The sequence below is a fragment of the Neofelis nebulosa genome, chromosome 10 (genome assembly GCF_028018385.1).
Source record: "Neofelis nebulosa isolate mNeoNeb1 chromosome 10, mNeoNeb1.pri, whole genome shotgun sequence".
Taxonomy (NCBI): domain Eukaryota; kingdom Metazoa; phylum Chordata; class Mammalia; order Carnivora; family Felidae; genus Neofelis; species Neofelis nebulosa.
In genome coordinates this window covers 30,404,461-30,424,031 of record NC_080791.1, presented here as the reverse complement: position 1 = coordinate 30,424,031, position 19,571 = coordinate 30,404,461, and the positions used below count along the sequence as shown (strand labels likewise).

The 19,571-nt window shown below is 50.3% G+C and overlaps 1 protein-coding gene across 3 annotated transcripts in view; it reads left to right on the top strand.

The window, feature by feature from the left end:
• The window catches only part of IGSF9B (immunoglobulin superfamily member 9B), a 59,994-nt gene that overhangs the window by 26,419 nt on the left and 14,004 nt on the right, over positions 1-19,571 (top strand). The window contains exons 12-20 of one of the 3 annotated variants that reach the window (XM_058687363.1): positions 41-164; positions 2,537-2,712; positions 3,795-4,021; positions 4,971-5,055; positions 7,418-7,579; positions 7,954-7,999; positions 8,574-10,223; positions 11,723-11,768; positions 18,124-18,229. In XM_058687363.1, the coding sequence (XP_058543346.1) occupies positions 41-164; positions 2,537-2,712; positions 3,795-4,021; positions 4,971-5,055; positions 7,418-7,579; positions 7,954-7,999; positions 8,574-10,223; positions 11,723-11,768 (2,516 nt within the window). In that variant the 3' untranslated portion in view covers positions 18,124-18,229. Of the gene's footprint in view, positions 1-40; positions 165-2,536; positions 2,713-3,794; positions 4,022-4,970; positions 5,056-7,417; positions 7,580-7,953; positions 8,000-8,573; positions 10,224-11,722; positions 11,769-18,123; positions 18,246-19,571 lie in introns of those variants that run through there. The other 2 variants (XM_058687362.1, XM_058687361.1) reach the window with 2 other exon arrangements.

The window sequence follows — 19,571 nt, the reverse complement described above, 5'->3', positions numbered from 1 at the left end:
CAGTTCATTTCAGTCTGAGAGCACTCCACTTGGTCTCCAGGCACCAGCCCCCATGCCCCGGGCAGTGTCCGGGTCCAGGTCTCCATGACAACTGCCAACGTGTCCTGGGAACCAGGCTATGATGGAGGATTCGAGCAGACATTCTCAGTTTGGTACGGACCTCTGTGAGTCACCCCCGCATGCTTTGCTCTCTGCTTCTCCCTCCCCCAACCCCTGACTTCAGTCAGTCCCTGGGGCGGGTGGACGTTATGAGAAGGATACAGTTCTTTGCCTGCTAGACCTCCAGTCAGTGAGGTGTGTTGACATAGTGACTAGGTCTTGTGGGGAATGGGCACGTCTGTGAGGGATTCGGGGCATTCTGCATTCCCAGCCTGAAAGGTTTGGATGCCAATTTAGGCTGTTGCCTGAATTGACCATCACCCTCTGCTGCTCTCTCTTCAGCTTATCTCACTACCCCTTTTTGTGTCCTTGGTTTATGCTTCTTTTAGGTTCCTCTGTCCTCTGGAGTCTGGAAGAGACTCCCAATCTTCAGTGGCATTGAGAAACAGCCCAGCTGGAAGCGTAGAATCTAATTTTTATTCTCTCGCTTTCCCAGTGGTTCCAGAAACTGATGTGAAGTGGTGCTTGCCTTCTGGCCTTGTCTTCAGCATCTTCATTTTCTCTAGGACCCTGTGTTTCTATTGTGTTTATATCTCTGCTATTAATTTGGCCAGATGTAGTGATTTGAGATCTTTGCTTAAACCTTGGGGTAGGTAAGGGATCTTAAAGATGCATACATAAATCAGGCTGAGGTCAGGAGGCACAGAAAAGGTGGAGAGAGGGGCTGTAGTGGACTTCCTTCCCATCATGCAAGGGTTTTTCTCCCCCACATTCCTATCCTGAGCCAAGAACTGGCCACCTGCAACATGGGACATCCTTGAGTGGGAAGGATGAGCCCTCTCACTTCCTCCTTTTCAGACCTGCCTCATCTGGCTATGTATTCCCAGCCAGGCTCGATCAGGGCCTAGGAAGGAGGAAATATTCCTGTAGAGGGCAACTCATGGAGATTCAGGGAGAGCCCTTGATACACTAGTCAACATCAAGGGGGGTTAAGAGGAAGCTGCCCTCTTTCCCATCATGATGTTTTGGTGGGTACATCCTGAATATTCTGGATGTTTTGAGTTCTGACTAGGCAAACAACCTAGATGATGAGTGTGGGGAACTCTCTGAGTTGCAACCAGAACATCCTCCACCCCTTAATCTCTGTTCCTCCCAAGGCAAGGTGGGGGGCTGGGCGGGGGAGGGCTCCTGACAACCCTGCCAGGTGACTGCTGCAAGAATCATGGTGCTGCTGGGCAGCTGTGTGTCCAGGGAAGGGCCTTTGGCAAGGCCAAGCCATCTTTGGGGATGTCCAAGTGGCAGGTCTGGGTGTAGATTGAGGTTTCCCTCACTGCTTGCGGTCCTGCTCCATGCTGCTGCTCATCTGCACCGCTTTATCACACTTTGCTCACTTGCTTTGGTGCCCGGGGCGGTGGGGTGGGGGCGGGTGGGAAGGGTAGTTGCAAAGTTTGGGGAGGTCTTCTTCCCTCCTGTTGTTCTGATTGCCTCTGACTCTCCACGTATTGACTCAGACATTTGGCACTGGCCTCTTTTTGCTGTGCTTTTTGCTGCCTCAGCTCAAACTCCTAAGCATTCATGGTAGTGAGCATTTAAACCTAGAGGGAACCCCATGAGCGGGCATCCACTAAGTTGTAGCTCAGGGCTGCAGGAAGAAAGCTGCCCAGGGTCTCAGTCCCATAGGATGATGTCTCCTCCCTGTGGTGATCCCAGGGCACTGCACCTGGAAATAGCAGGGATGGAGAGTTAGGTGGGAGGTGTAGAACAAACGCTAACCTTCACCCCTAGTTCCAGGGTCCTCCATGCACAGTGTGACCTTGCCCTTGATTATGAGTTCTAACTGTTAAAGCCTTAAGGATCCTGGTCCTCACTGTGGGGAAATCCCTGCTCATTTTTGTCTTATACCCTAGGCTTCTTCAGGTGACTTAAACCTTGTTGGACTGAGTGAGCCCTCTGGGTTACTTTACTCCCTACTTTTCACTGTCCTTGGGAGGGTGGGCAGCTGAGGTCACCTGGATTTCTTCCCTAGTCCTGCCATTGCTGAATTGCTCATCCTCACTTCCCCACGATGGTACCTGCCTTGTTCCTACTGTCCTTACTCTCCCAAGGCAGATGTACTCTTAGGGCTGTGACCAGGATAAAGATCCCCCGCCCCCCAGTGCAATTGGTAGTTTGACCAGTATCGTAAGCATCACTTATATCTAAGGGTTCCTTTTAGTAGAGGTGATGCCACTGGTGGCTGGCGACCGGCGTTAAAGACTGGCACAGCCAGAGTTGGGAAAGTCATCCCACCTTGGTCATTTCCTCTTTCTATCCTAAAGCCAGGGAAGGCCAGGTCTGCCCAGTGCCACCTCCTTGAGGACCTTGCATGCATTCTCGTGTCTCCAGTGTAACCCACCCCACCTCCTTGTCCCCGATCCTCTCTCTTTCTTTTGGCCAGGATGAAGCGGGCACAGTTTGGGCCCCATGACTGGCTATCTTTGCCAGTGCCACCGGGACCCAGCTGGTTGCTAGTGGATGCCCTGGAGCCTGAGACAGCATACCAGTTCAGCGTCCTGGCCCAGAACAAGCTGGGAACGAGCGCCTTCAGTGAGGTGGTCACTGTGAACACTTTAGGTGAGGACCCCGGGCTGGGATGTCTTGAGGATATTTCCTGGAGGATCTGGGTAAAGACGGTAATGGTGATGATCCTAGCAGATAACATTTACTTCTTACTATGTGCCAGGCACCTTGCTACATGCTTCTGGTAATCATGTCATTTGATCTCCCAAGAAGGACTTCTCATCCCATTCTTTGAGTTTTGCCTGGACCATAGTGCCTTGACCCACATCAGAGCACTTTGGGCCAGGTTCCTTTCAACATTTATCCTTCCTTGGTAATCCACATGTTTGCATCTTCCTGTGGCTTCACAGAGCAGGCTAGGAATCCTTCTTCCTCCTTCTGCACCCTTGCCTATTCTTTCCTCTGGCCCTTGGCCTCATTTGGTGGCTGGTGTGTGGCCAGTTCTCCCTGTCAAATCTTAGTCATGCTGACTCTTCCTTCCTGGACCCAGTGGCTTACTGCATTCCACCTGGAGAGTGGCCATGAACAGGTGGCACCCCTCCAGCCTGTTCCTGGATCCTTTACTGCCACTAGGGGGTGCAGCAGTGATGGGATGCTTACCGCTGCTCTGGAGCTTTCCTCCTTGGCCTTTTTATTCTCCACCTGTGCCAAGAAGGCAATTGAGAGTAGACAATGTGCTATGAGAAGACAATTCTAGCTCCTTGGAAGAGAACATAAAATACATTTTGTAGTATTTTTTTAAAGATACTATCTTATTTAAAAGATTACATTTAATTCTTCCATCTCCTAACTCTCTACACGACCCCCCCCCCCCCCCAACCCTGCCCTGGTGATTTCTGTTTTTTCTTTTCTTTTTTTTTTTTTTTCCATTTGAGACACTTCATTCCCTCATCTATGTTTTTAGAAGTGCTGAGAAAGTAGGTTCTTGTGGCTGTGGGCCACTTCCCTTGGGTGAGGAGGGCTCTTTTGTGTGACACTCTTGTCCCTGAAATGACTCCTGCATGGCAAAGTGACCATTGCCTTGGGGCCACAGTGCCCTAGAGACACATGCTGAGCCAGAAGGCACTTTAGAGAGGTGAGGGTACAATGATCTCGGCATCGCCACATACTTTCCCTCTCTCCCCTCTGTGCCACAGCATTCCCTATCACAACTCCAGAACCCCTGGTGCTGGTTACCCCACCGAGGTGCCTCACAGCCAATCGGACCCAGCAGGGTGTGCTCCTGTCTTGGTTACCCCCTGCCAATCACAGCTTTCCCATTGACCGCTACATCATGGAATTTCGTGTCGGGGAACACTGGGAGACGTTAGATGGTGCCATCCCGGGCACTGATGGAGACTTCTTTGCCAAGGATCTGTCACAGGTGAGGTGTCCAGCCTTTCCTTGCTGCTGTTCCCAAATTCTGGAAGGGTCATGACTCTCTGGAGTCACTGAACGCTTTGAGTGAGGTGTACAAGTCAGGTGTACAAGGTGTACAAGGTGTACAAGGCTGAGCCATGTGCTGCCCCACACCGTGATTCCTTTATTCTCAGATCTGCTACCGAGGTCTGGGATCCATAGATCATGGCAACTGGGGTCCTACAGACTCAGGACCAGTGTTTGGCAGTGGTGACTTTTATTGCCTTGAGGGCTTTTTCCACATACAGACATAAGCTGGAGCCAGGCAGAGCAGGTTAGGAGCCCAGATTGTGTAAATAGACAGTGACCTCAGCTCCCTGCTAGGGGTCTAACTTGGGCTGGGTGAAGGATTTCCCAGAAGGATTGTCTTCTAGCTTTGCCCAGGGAAGGACCCCTGCTTTAACAATTTAGAGTCCTTAGAGGAATATACATACATACATACAAATATATATATATATATATATATATATATATATATATATATATTCCAGCTGACCCCCTGCTTTAAACTTTGATGTCACTCTAGCTGGAGAGAGGAAACAGCTTATTATTACATGGATATAGATAGCCTCATCTATCTTTCTGTCTTCCTTCCCTGGACACTCATTTAATGATAGCATTGGGGCTCCTGAGAGCCTGTGTGAGCATCTCTTTCCAACTCTGCTTTCAGTGCCCTCACTTTTGTAGATTGAAATCTGCCATGGTAGGAGTATTTTTATCATGGAAATTGGCAAGTGCGTTTTTCAAATCAGGACTTTTTTCTTTTAACCTGAGAGCTGGTTGTTCAACACTTGCAGTATGCCACTGCTTTGGGTACCCCATTCCATGAAAGGTCATTGTAGGGTGGGTGTAGTGGTGGGTCAGTGGCTGTCTCAGATTTCTGGGCTGACAGGCTATTATCCCTGGGACTGTAGGACACCTGGTACGAGTTCCGGGTTCTGGCCGTCATGCAGGATCTGATCAGTGAGCCCAGCAACATTGCCGGTGTCTCCAGCACAGGTACTTGGGCTGGGGGGTTCTCTTACAACTGTGGGGGGTAAAAGCCACGTGGGAATCCCCCAGTGAGATAGCTAAAATGAGGAAAGAAGGCTGAATTGGAAATAACGGAGAGCTCTGGTTGAAGCTTGAGTTGTAGTGTTTCTTAAGGCCCTCCAACCCATTCTTCTGCATCCATGATGGACAGGATTTCTCCAACTAAAGAGCTGGATTTATGACACTTTCTAAAAGATAGCTGCAGAAAGAAATGTCGCTAATTTCATTATAGTTGTCAAAAATAACTTGACTTAAGTTCTTTTGCTATAAAATCCCTGTTTCCTCCAGTGTTGTCCTCTATAATGGGCTGGGGCAGTGAACTGGAGAGACAACAGGTCAGCACATATTTATTGAGTGCCTATTATAAGACTGCTTTATAATTATGGTGGTTTTATTTGGAAAATTACTGTTTGGTGTTGTTTCCCTCTACCCCTTCGTCTCCCTAGATTTTTTTCAGGCTAAATACAGCCAACTCCCTAGCATTTTCCCCATTTATCTTTCTTTGTCTTGGCCCTGGTCCCATTTATACACATCTTTCTCCGCTATAGTTCCTGCCTGAACACAGAAGAACCCCTCCCTTGCCCAGTGAAGTGGCTCCCTAGGTCTGGGAAGAGGCTTTTGCTTAGTGATCAAGCAATGGCACCATTTCCATGGGCACTGCTCACACAAAGACCTCTGGGACCAGTTGGCTCAGAGCTTGGCCAAGAAGCTCATGCAGTAGTACTCACCAGAGCTATAGAAGCACCAGAGCAGGCAGACTTGGGGGAGGAGAAGGAAAAGACTGAAGAGGCACCAGAGCCCTGGGGCAGTGGGGTGTGACTTCTGCATCATGCTAGGCACCATGGATCGATCTTTCTTCTTTCTTTCTTTCTTCTTTCTTTCTTTCTTCTTCCTTCCTCCTTCCTTCCTTCCTTCCTTCCTTCCTTCCTCCCTCCCTCCCCTCCCTCCCTCCCTCCCTCCCTCCCTCCCTCTTTCTTTCTTTCTTTTCTTCTTCTTTCTTTCTTTCTTTCTTTCTTTCTTTCTTTCTCTTTCTTCTTTCTTTCTTCTTTCTTTCTTCTTTCTTTCTTCTTTCTTTCTTCTTTCTTTCTTTTCTTTCTTTCTTTCTTTCTTTCTTTCTTTCTTTCTTTCTTTCTTTCTTTCTTTCTTTCTTTCTTTTCTTCTTTCGTACAAAAGTCCTGCTATGGACACATACCTCTGTCGTGGCTTCCCTCTAGAGAAGAGACTCAGAGGAACAGGGAACAGAGTTTGCAGGATAGAAGATGTGAAGGTTTTCATCAGTGAACTATTCTGTGTACAGGGAAGATTCCTCATGAGTGAATGAAGGTGCATCAACCTCAGCCCCCCTCCCCCCATCTTTAAGCCTCCCATTCCCAAAAGCTGTAGCATTCATTTGCCAACTCAACTCATCAGTGTGATTTGGGTTATTTTCATCCATCGTTATATCACCATAACAATGGGTTCCAGCCAAATATATCAGACTGCACAGAACCTAAAAAGTGGCACTTACTGTTATAACTGACTTTGAAGTAGGGTACAGTAGATGGGGTCTAGTCCTGGCTCCACTAACAAGCTGTGTGGATTTGGGCACAAAGTGAAACTCACTTCTTTACCTGTAAAATGAAGTGGGACCTGTGTTGAATGTCTGTGCTAGCTCCAGTATTCTGAACTTGAGATGATCAGTACGTGCTAACCTTCCCTGTAGAAGTTGCTTAGTTGTGCTATAATGACTTAGAAATAGACATATCTGAATTCTGTGGTCACAACTTCTCCCTGCTATAGCATTTTTCCCTCAAGGTACCTTCACATCTACACTCTCATTTTGTTAAGATGACATAGCAGAAGGCAGAAAATACCAACAGGAGGTCAGAGTAGCAGTGTTGTGGTTTGGGCACTGATCTGTAGTATCTATGTAAGCAACTTGCTCAAACTCTGCCATGACAGTTTCTTTACCTTAGAAAATGAGAGCAATAGCATGTGCTCTGTCTCATTTGAGGGTATCAGGTAATATGCATGAGAGCCCTTTGCAAACAGCAGTAGCCAACTATAGATTATTATTGAAATTATTACCCTTATGGGGTAAGGTATAGATGTGATTTCTTCTTTACAAGCTCTGTAGCTATCACTTGACTCCCATAAACTAGTCTTTTCTGTCTCTTCCCCATCTATACAAACCTCTTCAAGTGCTAGAGTTGAACATGGAGCCTGAGCTTTAACATTGTCTGTTCTACAGAGGTAGGGAAAAATACTTGGGAGGTAGTTGTCAGTGTAGGTGGGGGCTGTAATGGGAGGGAGGTAGGGAGTCATGTGTGTTCCTCGCCCCTCCCTGCAGACATCTTCCCACAGCCGGACCTGACCGATGACGGGCTAGCTCGGCCTGTGTTGGCTGGAATCGTAGCTACCATCTGCTTCTTGGCAGCTGCCATCCTGTTCAGCACCCTGGCCGCCTGCTTTGTCAACAAGCAGCGCAAGCGTAAGCTCAAGCGCAAAAAAGGTGGGTGTTTGCCCCCACCACCCTGCTCTACCTGGCTCAGTTTCAAATGCTCCCCATTGGGACAGAAGGTCCACTTTTAGCATGGTCTCCCTCGAAAAAAAGGGAAATTGGAGTCTTATGGGTAGAACTACCAGCAGGACTTGATCTGGAAGAGGGAGTAAGGAAGAAGGATGCTGGGGAGGGTGTGCTGGGGCCAGAATGAGAGAGAAGGCAGGTGTAGTGGTGGGCACAGGACTCTGGACTGGACCCAAAGATGCCTAACATTGGAAGGGCTTGCTGTCCTATGTGGCTTTGCTCCAGCGCCTGAGGACACCTGAGATAAATTTTGTATCCCTGGCCTCAGTAGGGTCTCTTCCCCTTCTTTTTCCTTCCAGATCCTCCACTCTCCATCACTCACTGCAGAAAGAGCTTGGAGTCTCCGTAAGTGCCCCTGCTGTTGTGACGTATGGGCAGAGGGTTGAGGGTGGAGACAGGCAGGTGGTTTGTCTCACTCAGCCCCAAGACAAGTGTTTCCAAATTGTTTGCTGTTAACTGATCTGCACGGTAATTTTAAGTTGTCCACATTAACAGAGGGAGCAGTAGAGTGGACAGTCCAAATTAGCAGATAATCTCCTTAGCTTTGGAACGTGTTTGTTATTTTTTTTCCATCCTAATAGATTTGCGTTCATAGTGTGTTTTGCTTAAGTTAATATTAAGATGGGCTTGCATTGCTTGAACACCCTGGAAATGAAGGTGACTAGACAGAGTGTGGCAGACACTAAGGGCAGGGCAGAATAAAAGTAGAAATGTGGGTGTTCATTCAAAAAATGGCCAGCACACATTTAGACAGTGGAGAGTTGGCCAAGGTATTTCATGCCAAAATATGCAGCCCATCTGCACCCCTTTTCCTTAGTATTATCTTAGGCGTTTGTGGTTGTTTGTTAAGAGAAGAAAAAGAAGTGCAGGAGCAGGTGTGCCCTGCCTCACACTCCGGCTCCTTCACTCACCCCCACAGCCTGTCATCTGGCAAGGTGAGCCCTGAGAGCATCCGCACTCTCCGGGCCCCATCGGAGTCCTCTGATGACCAAGGCCAGCCAGCAGCCAAGAGGATGCTGAGTCCCACCCGGGAGAAAGAGCTGTCATTGTACAAGAAGACCAAGAGGGCCATCAGCAGCAAGAAGTACAGCGTGGCCAAGGCTGAGGCTGAGGCTGAGGCCACGACACCCATTGAGCTCATCAGCAGAGGCCCTGATGGCCGCTTCGTGATGGATCCCTCTGAGATGGAGCCCTCGATGAAGAGCAGGCGCATCGAGGGCTTTCCCTTTGCCGAGGAGACGGACATGTACCCTGAGTTCCGCCAGTCAGATGAGGAGAACGAGGACCCACTGGTGCCCACATCTGTGGCTGCCTTGAAGTCCCAGCTGACCCCTCTGTCATCCAGCCAGGAGTCCTACCTGCCACCACCAGCATACAGCCCTCGGTTCCAGCCCCGTGGGCTGGAGGGCCCCGGCGGCCTGGAAGGTCGGCTCCAGGCCACAGGCCAAGCCAGACCTCCCGCTCCCCGGCCCTTCCACCATGGCCAGTATTATGGGTATCTCAGCAGCAGCAGCCCTGGGGAGGTGGAGCCACCGCCCTTCTACATGCCAGAAGTGGGCAGCCCCTTGAGCTCTGTCATGTCCTCCCCACCCCTGCATACTGAGGGGCCTTTTGGCCACCCCACCATTCCTGAGGAAAACGGAGAGAACGCTTCCAACAGCACGCTGCCCTTGACTCAGACACCCACAGGAGGGCGCTCCCCTGAGCCCTGGGGTCGGCCAGAATTCCCCTTTGGGGGACTGGAAACCCCGGCCATGATGTTTCCCCACCAGCTGCACCCCTGTGACGTAGCCGAGAGTCTGCAGCCCAAGGCTTGCCTCCCTCGAGGACTGCCCCCCACCTCCCTGCAGGTGCCCGCGGCCTACCCGGGCATCCTGTCTCTGGAGGCGCCCAAGGGCTGGGCAGGCAAGTCGCCGGGCAGAGGCCCCGTCCCAGCACCGGCCTCCGCTAAGTGGCAGGACAGACCTATGCAACCTCTGGTGAGCCAAGGGCAGCTAAGACATACCAGCCAAGGTATGGGCATACCCGTGTTGCCTTACCCCGAGCCGGCTGAGCCGGGGGGGCACAGCGGCCCCAGCACATTTGGCCTGGACACCCGGTGGTACGAGCCCCAGCCCCGGCCCCGGCCCAGCCCCCGGCAGGCCAGGCGCGCCGAGCCCAGTTTACATCAAGTGGTGCTACAGCCCTCCCGGCTCTCGCCTCTGACCCAAAGTCCCCTGAGCTCCCGCACCGGCTCCCCTGAGCTTGCCGCCCGGGCCCGGCCCCGCCCGGGCCTCCTGCAGCAGGCAGAAATGTCGGAGATCACCCTGCAGCCACCGGCCGCTGTCAGCTTCTCTCGCAAGTCCACGCCATCCACCGGCTCCCCTTCCCAGAGCAGCCGCAGCGGGAGCCCCAGCTACCGGCCTACCATGGGCTTCACCACTCTGGCCACAGGCTACCCCTCCCCTCCGCCAGGCCCTGCAGGGCCTGCGGACAACCTGGATGTGTTTGGACAGATGCCTTCCCCTCGAAAGATGGGGGAGGAGCTGCTCAGACCAGAGCCCCCCCCACCGCCATTACCTACTTCAGGGTGAGTGTGAGCTGGTTTCTCCTGCCCACCTCCACCTGGTCATCTTCCACCCCCCATTCCTTACCTGCCCTCCACCCCTTCCATCAACCCAAATGACAGGGCTTGTCTGGACATGGTGCAGCATCCCTTCGGGAGAGTTCTGGTCTTGGCATCGACAGGGTGTGGTCATGAGGTTGAAGGTGGGGCTTACCTGCCCAGGTACCCTGCCAGGAGCATGAGGGATCTCCTCTACCCAGCCCAGAGATCTCAGGAGGCCCCCAGGGTGATGCGGAATGGACACACGTGGGCAAGGAGAGGAGGGTGTGGTGTGTCCGAGTGAGGGGTCACCTCAGTTACTCTTAGAGTGGAGAGCTCTCCATATCCCCATGATCCTGGCTTTGGGGGTGGTTCCAGGGTTTACCCAGAGACCTTGTATCCAGCCTCCTTCCCTTCCCTGGGCTGTCCTCCCTGCTAAGCAGGACCCTGAAGCCTCATTTCCCTGGACCACCAGGCCTGGGGCTCCTCTTCCCAATCTCCTGCCCATAGCAGCCTAGAGAGCGCCGGGCCCCTCCCACAGACTCTCCAGGGGGCACATCCTGGAGGCTGGGAGCAAAATCTCAGGCCTGTGAACTGTGTGCCTGGAGCCACATACCCTACCCCAACCTGTGTGCCTCACAGGAAGCGGCAGACAGACAGACAAACAGACAAGCTCCTGCGACCAGCCTGCCTGAGAGGGCACACACTAAACTGTAGCAGCTGGTATTCCAGGTACCAGAGTCAGCCTGGATGCCCGTCTGTGCCTCTCTTTCTCTCATCTTTCTTCCCTGGCCCTCCTCTTCCTCCTCCTCCTCCCCCTCCCCCTTCCTTCCTCCTCAAGTCTGGTTTTCTGTCTGTCTTTCTTCCTTCTCCATCTTCTTTGGGTTGGCCCGACTTGCTCCAAAGGGCTTACCACATCTCTGTAGTGCCCCCGGTCCCTCCTGCCCTCCCTCCCTCTCTCTCTTTCTCTCTGGTTCCGTCCTTTGGTCTCTTTTCTTGATGTGGCCGCCTGTGCAGGGGAGCAGAGTGTTCCAGAGGAGGCTGGTCTGGTGGTAGGCAGGATGGGAGGCGGTTGGAGAGGAGGGAGCCCAGCGCCCTTCCCCTGCCCCATGCACTCCCACCCTCTCTGGTACCTGGAAGTACAGCCTCCCCTCCCACTCCCCCCTGCTCCTGGCAGGTGGAGAAGGTGGAGGAGAGCTCTAGCTAGGACGCCAGGCGTGGCGCGCCCACGGGACCCCGTGCCTCTGTCTGTGCAGGAGATGCTGTGCGCCGCAGCCCTGTCTGTGCTTTGTGCAGCGCCCATCTGCCTCGTCCATCGTGCCGTCTGGTTCTCTGTCTCTCTCCTCTCCTTCCCCTCACCCCATTCTCTGGCCTCGCTTGTGGTTCTCTGGCCCCTGTGCTCCTCCCCTCCTCCCCTCTGGGTGTGCGTGGGTGGTTCCCCCACGGCCCGTGTTGATAACTGCTTTGTTTCTGATTGATCTCAGCTATCTGGGCAGTGTTGTCGAGACAAGCCTCTCCTCAGCTCAATAGGTAAGGGAGCTCCGCGGCTGGGGTGGGGCGGGGGGGTGGACAGGCGGACGGGGCTTCGGCAGGGCCATCGCTTCCTTTACAGGGGAATCCAAACCATGTCCCCTCACCCCCTCTGTGGGCGGCAGCCTCTGCTGCTCTGTTCCCACGGCTTCTGGGTTCCCCACATCATGCTGCTCCAACAGCCTCACCAGGCCACGCTCGGGCACCGCCTAGCTGCAGCTTCTGATTCCCACCCCACATGCCAAGCCTGTCCCAGAGCCTCTCTGCAGTTTTCCTCACTCAGATCCCTGCTGCCAACACACCCAGGGCCTCCCACAGAAGCCCCCTGAGACCCTGCATGTACCCCAAGGGGCCTAGAATGCCTAAATCTGCTTTGCATCTCTGCACCTCTGGAAACGTCAGGGCCACACTCATATCCAGAAACAGACCCCCTTCTGCCCTCAGGCATAGCACCACCCCCTTCCTTCCTAGACCCCGCAGAGACTCAGATCTTCCCCTCGGGTTGCTGGTCCCTCACAGTCTTCTTGGGATCTTACTAATATTCTCAAGGAGCACAGGGTTGGGGTGTGGCCCAGTTCCTTCCCTCAATAGCTGGGTCTTCCTTAGGACCAGGTCACCTGTAGTCCTGTGAGGGCAAGGGCAGGGAAATGTCACCACTTCCCATGTTCCTTGCCCTCTATAGCCCATTCTTGGTTGTTACAGGACTGAGATGTAGACCTCGCCCTCAGGCTTACATAGCTTCCAAGGTCCCTGTAGTAGTCATTCCTGATCTCCCTGGGTCACAGCTCTAGGGTCTTGGGAGGATCTTCCCAGGGAGAGAGGACAGGCTTCCCCTGGGCAGGAAGAAATTGAGCAGTAAAGCACTGCGCTCTGCTCTCCACTGAGGTTGGTCCTCTTCTGGCATTCTCCCAGGTGGAAATCTAGGAACTTGGGCATTTTAGAGGGGTATTGAGTCCCTTACAGAGCCTTAGGGTCACCTGAGACTCACTGTCTCTCATGGTGACTAAGATACTTCTTTTTTCCATGGACGCCATTGGCTGTACTTCTGGGAACAAGCAGTGTGGAGTCAGGAGAGCCTCCTGGTTTCCCTAGGTGAGAAGCATCGGCATCCCTTGCCCACCTAGTGATGTCAAGGGAGGCTGATTATCCGAACTCAGAACTATAAATCTTCAGTCATAAGAGTGGCCTCCCATAAGGAGGACTGGGATGCTGTGCCATTTCTTTATGATCTGTAGCTATAAAATTGTAGCAGCCAAGAGGCCCTGGGATCGCGTCTGCTGCTGGTTGGGTGCCACAGTGCAGCCATTAGTACTGGAGAGAGCAGGGAGGGTGTCAGGAAGTAGTTATGAGCCTTCCTTCATGAGGAGCCTCCTGTGGCCTACTGGGTGGGTGCTCCAGGGGATGGTGACTGGACCATCCTCCACCTTCATTACTCTCTCTCCCTGAACCCTAGTTGTGACCCCTCTGTCACGCCCAGAGAGGTGATAGCACCAAGACCAGTTCTCACTCCTCTCTTGGAAAATGCCTGGACCTCATTCCCCATTGTTACTGCCACTCCCCTCACCCAGCTGTTGATCCCTGTCTCCACAATGTCCCCACTGCACCAGGTCTGAGAGCTGAGCTATCATACTCTCACTGCTGTGGCAAACCCAGAAACCAAGGGCAGCAATGAGGGAGATTTGGTTCCTTGGGGCCTGGCCAGTATCCCCAGCCTAGGAGAATAAAGTGCTCCCCGCAGCCTCGGAGTTAGACCTTGATGGTGCTGGGCAGCAAGAGCCACCGCTCACTCCTGCTTGCTGAGAGCTCCCTGGGTGCGGTAGCTGCTGGGGCCATTGGGAAGTGTCAGGCTCCTCTTCAGACGCTGTCTTCATGCTGCGCCTTTGCATGTGTCTCCACTCGGTCTTGCTTGGAGAAGATGTGACACGTCTTGTCTACGTTCGTTCTCGCTCTGTTCCTGTTTCCTTCAGTCTCTCTCCTGTTCCTTCTCCCCAAACCTGCAGTTGTCTTCCCGCCTCTCCTCCTCCCCTCTCTCTCCCCTTTTTCTCCTCTTCCCAACTCCCACCTCAGAGCGGGGAGTTGTATTGCGTGGACCTGCCCCTTCTGTGGCCGTCTGGGAGGCTGGTGCTTCTCTCGGCTCCCTCTCTCATACCAGTAGCAACCCTCTTCTCACACCACCCTTGAATCCCCTGTCCTGTTAGTGCCGACTTTGGCCTCTAATCAGGTGGGTCTGGGAGGATGGATGGGCCCCCTTTTCCTGGTGAACTGCAGGAAGGAGCTCCCATTTGGAAACAAATCTCTCCTGAGTTCTGAGGCTAAACACTGAGTTCTGACCCCACTAGAAAGTGGGGTGGATGCTGGGTGGACGCTGACCTTCACAATTCTGGCTTTCTGCTTTGCATATGGAGAATGAAGTGACCTTTTTCCTGGCTATGCCTCATATGTGAGTGGATTTCCTCAGCCTCTGCTCTAGTCTAAGGTCAGACAAGCAGAGTCTGCTGTCAGGCAATCATGAAGAGGATGAAAACGCTCCTTAAATCACTGCCTCTGCTGACTGGGACAGGCAGCTGCAAACTGTGTTGGAATGGTCAGCCCTCAGTGCAGTAAGAGTGGGAAATGTCCCATGGATTTTAACTTTTCTGTCCTGTGGCTTTGCCTGCTTTTTGAACCTTTTTGACTGTGTCTTTTCTTCACTATTCTGGGTAAGCACAGAGCTAAGCAGCCAAGGCCCCTGGGCTAAATGATTGTGATTTGGGTTTCTTATGGATTTTATGAAAAAAGAGAGAGAGAGAGAAAGTGAGAAAGTAAATTCCAGGCATTCTTTGGTGGTTCTGAACTGCAGAGAAACATCACTGGGACAGAGCACTGGAGATTAGGGGAAACCCCATATGACAAGGAAGATCCAGAAAATCCCTTAGGCTTTTAGGCCTCATATTTTTACTTCCTGGGAGGAGGAGAGCCCCAGAGTTTGCTGGATTTTAGAAGAATTGAGTTTGGGAAGAGAACTGTGACCTCCATTTCTTGGAGAGCCCAGGGTTGGATGCTGTTCTAATAGGGTAACCTACTGGTCAACCTCAAATTCACGTACCAACTTTATTCCAGGGATAGGATGAAGTTGCTTAACCCAAGCTTCCCACTGTCTTGAGAGACACCATCACCCAAATGTCATTATCTGATAGTTCCTGCTGTGAGCTTGACTGGGGATAAGGTCACCCTTCCTAGAAAAGAGAGGCAGTTTGATTCCAAAAGGCTTTACATGATGCAGGTAAAGTTTGTTGGACCACATTCCATGTGTCTTTTCTGTATAATTTGCTTAAAATAAAGATCCATTTTACACCCCACCCCTTCCAGACACACTTGCTTTTATTTTATTTTTTTCTCCTGCATCCATAGAGTGTCTTGGTACCTTGAGGAGCCTTCTGTCATGTTTCTGTGTTTGAGCCCTGAGCCCAAAGCAAAAACAGGTGGATAGCAGGTGTCCTGGAAGGGCTGGAGCTTGGCTGTTTCACAAGGGAAATTTGGCTTATCCTTCTCAATGGATCATTACCGTTTGGGAATTTTTGCTTGAAGATATAACATCAGTCAGCTTTTTCCAATCCCTGGTCTGTCTTACCCTGACTGTGCCACTGAAACAGAGATTGTCAATGACTATAACAGCAGGGCACACTGATTTCTCAGGTGAGGTATGGAAGCACTGTTTTTCTTCTAGATAGATTCTGTACCTGTTTTCTTTAGGAAGAAGTTAGAAGAGCAGTTTAGCCTAATGTTAAGAATCTTGGCTCTATCACATAATAACTGGATTATCAGACAAGCTGCTTAACCCTCCACATTCAGTTTCTCCCTATGGAAAAAATAGGATCAGTATAGAATTTACCTTTTAAGGTTGTTGCAAGGATTAAAGAGAACTATTGTAAAAAACATAGATCAGTACTTGCATGGTAAGTGGTAAATAAATGCTATATAAGGGAAATGATAAAAGTAATGATATGTTAATTTTCATATATCTCTGGATGTTTTACCTGGCTTGGAGAATCCCTAGGAATTTTTGGGGGCACCCTGAACCAGTTTCTCTTATGCCCTCATAGGTCACCCTGGATTATGTCATTTAAACACTGCTCTCTGGATCCACTTGCTTGTCATATGCCTCTTCAGACCATGCATCATTCACCTTGTGTGGTCTTTCTGAAAAGGCTGGCCAAGACCAGGGGAGAGGTAAACTGAATGGCGGATTCATACCTTTGATTTTCCTTTTAGGCAGCTGAAGAAGTTCTAGTCAAGGATGAGAAGGGGGTAAGGACATTCTACCAGCAGTGCAAAGTCATGCTCCCTCATACCCTGGCCATCTCTACCCTTTGCCTGCCTTCCAGATTCCCTGGCAGCAGCACCTGCTATATAGGATCTCTGTGGCTAGAGTTTAAAAGAGGAGGGGATGGGGAATTGGTGGGTTGGGGCTTTGGGGATGGAAGACTGACTTCTATTGGTGAGTTGGACTTCTCTACGAGATGAGACCATGTGTTGCCTGTGTGTGCATGTAGGTGGGGCCCCCTAGCCCTGTGCTATCAGGGGGAAATCTACAAGTTGTTTCTGACCTGAAATTTGGAGGAGAGTCTTGATACTTTATTTACTAAAAGACTGTGGACTGATGATATCCATCAAAGAAGATGGAGGTTTCTTCATTGCCAGTTAATTCAGGAAACCCCAGAGACCAGAGGCTTATCAACAATTAGTCTGTAAGTTTTTTCTTCCTTCATCCCCACAAATGTGGCCAATACTGGGGAGATGGGGCTGCAGACCTCCCATCCTGCTGTCATTTGTTGTTCGATCTCAAATTGCTTGTTGCTCACCACTGGGGACTTCTTTTCCCCTCACAGGGTTGGCTGTCCTACTCCCTTTAATCAGAATTTACTCAAAACCAGTTGTGACGGAGATGGAAAAAGGAGATGTGGGGATTGAGGAAGAGTGTGATTCACCTCAGTCCACCATGGTCTTAGAATGTCCCTACTTCCCTGATGGTGTGCTAAAGCCAGCACCGGCGGGAAAGAAAGAGCGACTCCTCTCTCTCTCCCTTTATTCCTCAGGCTCCGAGTTTGGCTTACTTTGAGAAGAAATGACATTTATAACATACAAGTCTTCTAGATTTGCTTTTATGACTTTTTTTTTTTTTCAACTTTTTTTTAATTTACTTTTGGGACAGAGAGAGACAGAGCATGAACGGGGGAGGGGCAGAGAGAGAGGGAGACACAGAATCGGAAACAGGCTCCAGGCTCCGAGCCATCAGCCCAGAGCCTGACGCGGGGCTCGAACTCACAGACCGCGAGATCGTGACCTGGCTGAAGTCGGACGCTTAACCGACTGCGCCACCCAGGCGCCCCTGCTTTTATGACTTTTGAAAAATTCTCTCCAGTATGCACAGATTGTCACAGAAAGTCCATCCTCCCAGCTACCTTTGGTTCCCTTTGTCACATGGGCTGCACAGGCTCCAGTCAAATTGTGGACTTTGTTCTAACCTCGTAATTGATCCATCAGGCAAATGACAGCATCCATTCTGCAGCTGGGGGAGAAGGAGAGACTGATATACATGGTGTCTCTCCCAACCCTGGTTTCTCTACTGAATCTTAAAATGTAGAGATTCACTAGACACTTGCTACTGATGGCAAGGAATTTGGACACTAACCATCATAATCTATTTTTACCTTCTTTTATTTGCTTACATGGCTGATGGCATCTGAGCCTAGATTGCAGAGGGTCAGGGAGACACTCCTGCTGAAATGTTGGTAGATGGCAAGTATCTGTTACTTTTAGCTGCTAGGGCTCCGCCTGCCTTTTATAGATGGAGAGGAAGAAGCCCAAAGAAGCTGGATTTTATGTACCTCCATCTCACTTGATATTGGGTTTCTCATTTAGCCCTGGCCTTTTCTTTTTGGAGGAGGACAATTAATTGGGGTGGGATTACTCACCTACTGCTTTAATCTGCCTTTTTACTTTTCACTTAAAGGTCTTGGTTGTGAGGATTTCTGAGAGCTTTGGACATTGAAGCTGCTTTCTTCTCTGACCTTCCTCCTCCATGTTTGAGTGATATGGGCTGGGGCTCACTATTAAAGTTTCTTTCTCCCTCTCTTAGGTCTTCTGGTTTCCATCTGAGGTAGTCCTCCCACTGCTGGAGCTTTCTACTGGGTTTTCTCCCTTCCAGGAGCAATCAAGAGGCTGATGGATGTCAAGAAAACATTGTGGATACCTGGGACTCCATAGAACTGTACTCTGTCCTCCTGTGGGTCGGCTATGTGGTTTTCTTCCAGCCCCTCTTCAAAAGCTTCCTCTTCTGGGAGCTGACCTGTGCCTCTTTAATTGTCCCTTCCAGAACACATCCACCTGCACCTGGGCATGCTGCTGCACCTGAGAGGCTGGAGGCTCTGAAATACCAACGGATAAAGAAGCCCAAAAAGTCATCCAAGGGCTCTTCGAAGTCAAAGAAACGATCCGGTAAACGGCGGATCCTCTCTTTCCAGTTCTCTCTGCCTTTATTATATGGGATTGTTTGGCTCAGGGTCCCAACCTTGGGTTTTCTCTAGAATTAAAATTTTTTTTTTCAATGTTTATTTTTGAGAGAGAGAGAAAGAGAGAATGACACAGAGTGCAAGCAGGGGAGGGGCAGAGGAGGGAGACACAGAATCCAAAGCAGGCTCCAGGCTCCAAGCTGTCAGCACAGAGCCCGATGTGGGGCTCAAACTCACGAACTATAGATCATGACCTAAATAGCATGTTTTTTTTTTTTTAGCATAAATACTATAAATAGCATATTTTCTTTTCTTTTTTCGTAATATGCCTTTTGGAAATATCCCTATCTCCTTATATATTTCTTCTCTATTATTTCAGACCTTTTAGTTGGACATGGGAATTATGGGATCCTACTCAGTGCTTAAGGGACATTGTGGCATGGACCCAGCCTCTGCTGGATGACCAAACTTTTCTCAGTGAGATAGAATGAAATCTCCTTACCTCATATAAAGGACATTTCCATTGAAATATGTCTGTTTATCCACCAGTGATAGATGGCTTCTAAGATTGTGCAAAAATAATTCAGCCCTTTTTTACACTTAGAAAACTATTTAATATTTATCATGTACTTTTTACCAATAGTTTTAGGAATCTTATGATAGGCTGTCAAAAAAAGACAGCTGCACAGTTTCCTTGCAGATCTTTAATAACCACTGGAGAGTAACTTTCTTTGGAGACTGGGAAAGTGTCCTGCAGAGGCCCCTGGACTCTCTGGAAGACAGTGAGCACTTGTCTCTCAGTTAGCCTTTGGGTGGTGCTATTATCCTATTAGTTTATAGATGGGAGTCCTGAGGCAGAAAAGAGGAAGAAGCTTTTTTTTAGGGTTTGGGTGAGAAATTGAGCCCAAAGCTGAATGTTCAACCTATTTAAGCTCATTGCAGTTGAAGACACATGTACCCACCTACGTACATATCTATTTTTTTTTTAACAAAAAGAGCCACATCAGTTTTTTTCCCTCTTGTTCTGTTACAGTGTCCTGTGCCCCATAATATGTTGATGGCTCCCAAATGTTTTTAGCCCCAGTCTCTTCCATAAGCACAAGTCTCATATTTCCAGTTGTCTGTTGAACGTGTGCTTAGATGTTTTATAAGCCTTTGAAATGTCCAAAATAAAGTTATTGATTATCCTCTCCAAATCTGCATCTCTTCACTTCTCCCCCAACCTCACAAATGGCACTGCTGCCTACCTCACTGCTTGGGCTCCTTCAGTCTTGCTTTTCTTGCTCTCACGTGTCCTGTGCAATCTACTTGG